General features: G+C 40.9%; 1 protein-coding gene and 1 non-coding gene across 2 annotated transcripts; one reads left to right on the top strand and one right to left on the bottom strand.

Annotated features, from left to right (window-relative positions):
- Window positions 1–3,105: 3,105 nt before the first annotated feature.
- On the bottom strand, window positions 3,106–3,208 carry LOC120092240. Its single transcript, XR_005485951.1, has one exon. It is a non-coding gene; the product is annotated as a small nucleolar RNA R71 (small nucleolar RNA).
- Window positions 3,209–3,659: 451 nt separating this feature from the next.
- On the top strand, window positions 3,660–5,090 carry LOC120090793. The gene is made up of 3 exons (XM_039048501.1): window positions 3,660–3,914; window positions 4,113–4,780; window positions 4,838–5,090. Exons 1-3 carry the CDS (start codon window positions 3,660–3,662, stop codon window positions 5,088–5,090), a joined length of 1,176 nt encoding a protein of 391 aa, XP_038904429.1.
- The last annotated feature ends 2,822 nt before the right edge of the window (window positions 5,091–7,912 follow it).

The raw sequence follows: 7,912 nt of genomic DNA, 5'->3' as shown, positions 1-7,912 counted from the left end.
ACTAACAAGTAGCATAAGCAGCAAGTACAGGGTCAATCCACAGAGAAGCCATGATTTAGTCTTCTCTTAAGCTAAACTTAATTGTGGAAAGTAGTCAAAACCGGGGGTTTTGGTTTTGGATAAAGTGAAAACATGCAAGAAATTAAATTGTAAAGGATAAATGCAAACTAGGATTGATCTATCTAGTTTCTAGAGCTATTCAATACAATTTCTATCCTCGACTTCTATAACTTAAACATGCAACTCATTCATGCATTCACAACAACTCGCTTGATGCAATCTAACTAGTCTCTACAAAGGCGGACGACTAGCAAAGATCGAACCTAGGGAGCGTCTTAAGCATCAATTAAGGTCGAAAAGGCCATACCCTAACTAATCTACATGTTTTCTAAATCCTATTGGGTTCGATAGTGACCATATAGAATTAGAAACAAATGCATTATCTTCAAGGATTCTATCGTATCGATTAGTTGTCACGAAAGTCATATTCAATTAATCAATTTTATCTTCGAACCTAGCTATTCATGCATCCTAGAAATAGCCATCAAATGCACAATTAACTAACACTACTTAATTGATTTTAGCTAGACATTCAGGTAAGAACATGACATAACTAAAAATCGATTAGCCATGCACAATTATGTGTGAACAGTCAACCTCACAATCATGCATATAGAAATTAAATCAGATTCAAAGAAGACATAAATTCAGCATTTCATTCATTCGAATATAGAATTCTCAAGCAATTAGCAAAGAATTAAAACTTCAAAAACTAGATAGAAAATCGTTACCTCAAGCAATTTGGTAACTTATAGAAATACAAGTTATTTTTGCTCTTAAGTTGGAACAACTAAGGTTTTTAATGATATATTCTCCTCATTTTTAGAAGAAACACATGGATTTATTCAAACATTAGCAAACTCATGCAAAAGAAGTTTTATTACTAAATATCGCGGCACTAACGCATTATATTGCAGGATTTCAATGCAAGGATTAACGCTAACGCATTAGAAAAGTGCCGCAGGAAAAGCTCTAACGCATGGGCCATGCATCGAAGGGAGTTCAACGCAGAGAAGATTCATTGCTCCAGGCTGATTGTGTCACATCACCACTTGCAAGTATGGGCATCTACAGTAGGTGGCGTATGAAAAGCTTCCACGCAGCAGGCGGCATTTGAAAAGCTTCCGAGAGTCAGGCGGCTAATCAGGGCATGGACTTTAATGCTGACTAGGGCATGCACTTTAATGTTGCCCATTCACCAAGTAGACGTGACTAACACCTATAAATAGATGAAGCCCCTCCAGAGTCTAGAAGTTCGAAAATTATCAAGATCCTTACTCTCTGTATATTGTAGTCATAGTTTTAGTTCTTAGAAGCCGTGCTGTGGTTTCAGACGATCAGAAGGGTTGAAAACCACCACCACCGGTCAGGGAGCGAAGAAAGCTACTCTTGAGAAAGACACTTCATCCAATTCCTATTCAAATGATTGTATACAAGGAGATTGAGCCAAAAAAATACAAGAGATTGTATTCTTTGGCTTGACTCAGTTTCCTTCATCTCATTTATCGCTTTCATTTCATTTGATTAAATATTGCTTTTGTAAAGACTCTCTGTTTCTTTATAAAATTCATATATTTGATCCATCATACTTGCCATTGTTTATTTCTTGCTTATGTTGAACGCATTAATACTTTATGCCAAACTTCATTCCAATGCTCAAGCCAACTTGACAAATTGATAAAAAGCATCTTTAACTTAGATTGTTCGAAAGAATAACTAAGCTGCATCAAGTAGGACGCCTAGTACAGCTAGAGATAGACTTACTGGTGTCTATTGCATTCTATGTTAGATGCATACATCCTAGAGATAGGTTTTGTATGTTATTCGCATTGAGAAATGTTGAATGAAGTCTAACGCATGAATAAAAGATAAGCAAATCACTTCATCTCATCCACATCACATCCTGGTTTGTGTACATTCATCTTAGACCGACGCGTCCACTTACATTAAACTCCATTCTCAGATGATCCATCACTAACTACTCAACTCTTTTGCATTTCTTGCACAGGCACAACAATTTAGTGTAAATAATACATTTCTCACATTTATTTAGGAAAACCCCTACAGTAGATACAACGCAAGGTCTGCGTTTGGTTAACTGAATCCCTGAGTTCGACCCTGGACTTACTAGGAACCTAAATTAGATTTATAATTGGGTCTAGTTTAGGAAAACTTGAACGTCATTAGAAGGAGTTGTGTGCATTCTGTTGCATATATCTGACACTCCAACGCATTACATTTACTTAAACGCATCAAAGCATAAACGCATTACTTACACTTAGAACTTATTCTTCCAATTTAGTTTATACAATACACTCCTAGAGCGAATCACGTTAGCAACGAACAAGTTTTTGGCGCCGTTGCTGGGGATTCAGAAACAAAACTAACCAGAAATTTCATTTGTATCTGTTGTAGGAACACTTCGGTCGATGGAGTATTACAAGTTAAGCCTAAGCTTGTGAACGTTTATGAGCAGGGAGAGAACTCTTGAACTCAGATACGACCCCGAGATTGAAAGGACCTTCCGGCATAGAAACCAATCTAACCATCGTTGGAGGTTGAGGTAGCAATTTCTCAGACAACAGAACAGGTAACAAGCAATGGCAGAAGAACAAGCAAATCAGCAACTAGCTCATGCTGTACAGAATCCAATCCTGATGGCAAATAGCAGCATGCGTCCCATAAGGGAGTACGTGTCCCCTGTACTATACGATTTCTCTCCAAGAATCATATACCCAACGCCGGATGGAATCAGGTTCGAGATGTTATCTGTTATGCTCCAAATGCTCCAGTCTGTTGGACAATTTGGAGGTGGTCATGGTGAAGATCCTCACGCCCATATAAAGCGTTTCCTAGAAACATGTAATTCATTTATGATTCCTAGAATCACCCAAGAGGCGATCAGGCTATCCTTGTTTCCCTATTCTTTGCGTGATGAGGCAAAACAATGGGTGAGCTCACTGGAGCCTTGTGAAATCACCACCTGGGAGAAGTTGGTAGAAAAATTTATGCAAAAATACTTCTCACCTACCACCAACGCGAGGAAGCATCGAGAGATTATGAACTTTGAACAAGAAGATGCTGAGACCTTAAGCGCTGCATGGGAGCGTTTTAAGGGCTTGGTCAATAATTTCTCGAACCATGGACTACCTCTAACTATCCAAATGGAGACGTTTTATGGAGGACTGAATAGAGCATCGCAGATGGCACGCAGCAGCAGCTGGTGGACTTATGGACAAATCTTACACTTAGGCTAAAGAGATACTAGACCGCATTGGTAAACACAATATGGAATGGGTGGATGATTTGTATGATGGAAGAGCTGACAGGAAGAAGAGATCTCTGAGTGTTAATTCTATCGATTCCAATGCAATTGCCACACTTTCTGCTCAAGTGGCTACGATGGCTAGCCTTCTGCAGAACATAATGTTGGGAAACGCATCAAATCAGCAGAAGGTGAATCAGATAGAGGCGTTTGGGCAGCCCATGGTTAGATGTGTCGGATGTGGAGATCCTCACTCCTATGCTCAATGTCCATAAAACCCTCAGTCAGTATGTTTTATCAAAAACAACCCATTCTCTAATACATATAATCCTGGATGGAGAAACCATCCGAATTTTTCTTGGATAGAAGGAAATCATCAAGAGCACCACCTAAGGGCGAACCATCAGCAAAGGAATGGACTGCCGCCTGTATTTCAACAAACCATCAGCAACATCAACAACCCTTTAATAAAGGAGGACAGGCGTCGAGCTCAGGATCTCCGCTTGAGAACCTATTGAAGGAATACATAGCCCAAAATGACGCATTGCTGAAAAGCCAGGTGTCATCTATCAGAAACCTGGAAATTCAGGTAGGGTAGATAGCGAGCGAGTTGAAAAACAGGCAGCCTGGAGTTCTACCTAGCAATATTGAAACACCTAGGAATAATAATGAAAAGGAGCAATGTCACGCGGTGACGTTGCGAAGTGGAAGAGCTCTTGAAGAAAGAAGAATGAATCAAAGAAGTAACAGTCCTTTGAAAGAACGCATCACATGTTTAATGGATCAGGAAGAAAGAACGCCCGAGACTACAAGCCATTCAGAACCTAGTACATCTAACGCAGGAAAACTTGAGGTGACTTTGAACGCACCATTCCCTAGGCGTCTGATGAAGAAGAATGATGAACAGCAATTCAAGCGCTTTCTTGAGCTCCTGAAGCAGCTGCATATCAATATTCCACTTATAGAGGCTTTGGAGCAGATGCCAACATATGTCAAATTTTTTAAGGACATTTTGACGAAGAAGAGAAGAGTCAGTGAGAAGGAAGTAATAGCGCTAACGCAGGAGTGTAACGCGTTAGTAAGCAACAGTCTACTAAAGAAGCAGAAGGACACTGGGAGCTTCACAGTTCCTTGTTCGATAGGAGGATTGGATGTGGGTCATGCATTGTGCGATCTAGAAGCCAACATTAATCTCATGCCACTTTCAATTTTTAAGAAATTGGGGATTGGCGAAGCACAACCTACTTCTGTTACTCTTCAGTTCACTGACAGAACAATTAAGTACCCAAAAGGGAAAATTGAAGACGTTCTGGTGAAGGTTGACAATTTCATATTCTCAGCAGACGTTCTGGAGGTACCAATTATCCTTGGACGCCCCTTCTTAGCTACTGAGAAAGTTTTAATTGACGTGCATAAAGGCGAATTAACTATGCACGTGGACAATGAAGAGGTGAAGTTTAATGTGCTCAATGCATTAAAGTTCCCAGATAGTGAAGATTGTCAACTCAACAGTATTGAGTTGCCTGAAGAAGAGACTCATGTATGTGAGGTCCTCGCATTGGAGGAAAGCCTGGAAGAATCAGAGCCGCCAAGTCTGAGTGAACGACGGACAAAACCAATGCGTCCTTCACTTGAAGAACCACCAGAACTTGAGTTGAAACAGTTACCTGGACACTTGAAATATGCATTCCTTGGAACCAACAACACTTTACCTGTGATCATTTCCGCAAACCTTACAGAGCCTAATGAGCAATCTCTCTTGTAGATGTTGAAAAACCACAAGCGTACAATAGGCTGGACGCTTGCGGATATCCGTGGCATTAGTCCATCCTATTGCATGCATAAGATTAGGCTGGAAGAAGGGAAGTTGGGGCCAATTGAGCCTCAAAGAAGGCTGAACCCCATAATGAAAGAAGTGGTCAAGAAAGAAATTTTAAAATGATTGGACGTGGGAGTTATTTATCCTATATCCGAAAGTAGTTGGGTAAGTCCAGTCCAATGCGTTCCCAAGAAGGGGGAACGACCGTGATAGTCAACAGCAATAATGAACTCATACCCTCGAGGACTGTCACGGGCTGGCGATCTATATGGATTAAAGGAAGCTCAACGCAGCAACTAAGAAAGACCACTTCTCTCTTCCTTTCATCGATTAAATGCTTGACAGACTTGCGGGCAAAGAATCTTATTGCTTTCTCGATGGATAGTCTGGTTACAACCAGATTTTGATTGATCCAGAAGATCAGGAGAAGACTATGTTTGCTTGTCCCTTTGAAACATTTACATTCAGACGCATGCCCTTTGGGCTGTGTAACGCACCTGGGACATTTCAAAGATGTATAATGACTATCTTATCTTACTTCCTAGAAAAGACCGTTGAAGTCTTCATGGACGACTTTTCAGTCTTTGGAGACTCATTCCAGTCATGCCTAGATAATTTGGAGGTCGTCCTCGCTCAATGCGAGGAAATAAACTTGGTGCTGAATTGGGAGAAATGTCACTTCATGGTGACTGAAGGAGTTGTCTTAGGTCACAAAGTATCTAAGGTTGGCTTGGAAGTAGATGAAGCCAAAATAGATCTCATAGAAAAACTTCCACCACCATCAAATGTTAAAACTTTACGAAGTTTTCTAGGGCATGCTGACTTTTATAGACGGTTCGTTAGAGGATTTTCTCAGATTGCGCGACCTCTGAGCACATTACTAGAGGCGAACCGGCCCTATGACTTTAATGAAGACTGCACTGACGCGTTTGAAACCTTGAAGTATGCGTTNCGACCTCTGAGCACATTACTAGAGGCGAACCGGCCCTATGACTTTAATGAAGACTGCACTGACGCGTTTGAAACCTTGAAGTATGCGTTAATGACAACTCCAGTACTGATAGCGCCGAACTGGACACAACGCTTTATTCTCATGTGCGACGCGAGTGATGTGGCAGTAGGAACAATGTTAGGGCAGAAAAAGGGTAATTTGATACATCCCATCTCCTACGCGTCCAAAACATTAAATGACCCTCAGGAACACTACACCACTACTGAAAAAGAAATGTTGGCTATAGTGTTTGGCATTGAAAAGTTTCAATCTTACTTAGTTGGTGCGTCAGCCACCATATACACCAACCACTCAGCCATAAAATTTCTGATGAGCAAAAAAGACACGAAGCCAAGATTGATAAGATGGGTGCTGCTACTACAGGAGTTTGATATTGATATCTAGGATAGAAAGGGAACAAAAAATCAAGTGGCTGACCACTTGTCCAGTCTAGAGAATCAAGAAATGAAAGCCTAAGAAGGTGGAATCAAAGACGTATTTCCTGAAGAAAGCCTGTTTAGAGTTGAAGGAAAGAACCTTGGTATGTGGACATAGTCAATTATTTAACCACCAAGCAATTCCCTAGGAACTTCAACTCTCAGCAAAAGAAGCTGTTAATTCATGACAGCAAGTTTTATTTTTGGGATGAACCGTTTCTATATAAACAAGGCCCTGACTCCATAATGCGTCGATGCGTTCCGGAGGAGGAGACACAACGCATCTTAGCTGAGTGTCATGACTTTCCTTACGGAGGGAATTTCAGTGGGCAAAGAACCGCAGTGAAGGTCCTTCAAAGCGGATACTTTTGGCCCACCCTCTTTAAAGATGCGAGGGAGTTTGATTGAAAATGTGACCCCTGTCAATGCACCGGGAATATTTCTTCAAGGGACGCAACGCCCTTGAACAATATTCTCGAAGTTGAGTTGTTTGATGTTTGGGGCATAGATTTTATGGGACCTTTTCCCCTATCCTGTGGCCAACAGTACATCCTGCTTGTAGTAGATTATGTATCTAAGTGGGTAGAAGTAGTAGCCTGTGCTAGGAATGATGCGTCTATTGTATCTAAGTTTCTTACCAGGAACATCTTTACACGCTATGGAACACCAAGAGCCCTGATAAGCGACGAAGGTATGCACTTCATTAATCACATCATTTCCAAATTACTTGCAAAATATAATGTCAGGTACAAGATCGCCACTGCCTACCACCCACAAACAAACGGTCAAGCAGAAGTATCAAATCGAGAAATCAAGTCTATCTTGGAGAAAGTCGTCAATGCAATGTGGAAGGTTTGGGCTAGAGGCTGGATGAAGCACTCTGGGCCTACAGAACTGCTTACAAAACTCCTATAGGTATGTCTCCATACTCTCTTGTATATGGAAAAGCTTGTCACTTACCTTTAGAGTTAAAGCACAAGGCGTTTTGGGCAGTTAAAAAGCTAAACATGAACTTGGTGCTCAACGCAAACTTCAGCTCAATAAGCTCGAGGAGTGGTGATTGAACGCGTACGAGAACAACAAGCTGTACAAAGAAAAGATAAAGCGTTGGCATGACCAACGCATCAGTAAGAAAGAACTTATTGTTGACCAAAATGTTCTATTGTTCAATCCACATCTGCGTTTGTTTCTAGGAAAACTAAAATCCAGGTGGTCAGGACCCTTTATCATTAAAACAATCTTTCCATATGGAGCCGTGGAAATAACGCGAGAAGATGGCACCAACACATTCAAAGTAAACGGCCAGAGTTGGAAACTTGTTTGTTTTTCTTTAAAAGTTG

The sequence above is a fragment of the Benincasa hispida genome, chromosome 11 (assembly GCF_009727055.1).
Source record: "Benincasa hispida cultivar B227 chromosome 11, ASM972705v1, whole genome shotgun sequence".
Classification (NCBI taxonomy): Eukaryota; Viridiplantae; Streptophyta; class Magnoliopsida; order Cucurbitales; family Cucurbitaceae; genus Benincasa; species Benincasa hispida.
The sequence above is the reverse complement of the archived record's forward strand: the minus strand, read 5'-3'. Positions and strand labels throughout refer to the sequence as shown.

Coding starts and splice junctions, on each gene's coding strand:
- LOC120090793 (XM_039048501.1), top strand. CDS start 3,660: ATGGAGAAACCATCCGAATTTTTCTTGGATAGAAGGAAATCATCAAGA. Junction 3,915..4,112: donor TCAGAAACCTGGAAATTCAG/GTAGGGTAGATA, acceptor TTAATGGATCAG/GAAGAAAGAACGCCCGAGAC. Junction 4,781..4,837: donor GTGGACAATGAAGAGGTGAA/GTTTAATGTGCT, acceptor TCAACTCAACAG/TATTGAGTTGCCTGAAGAAG.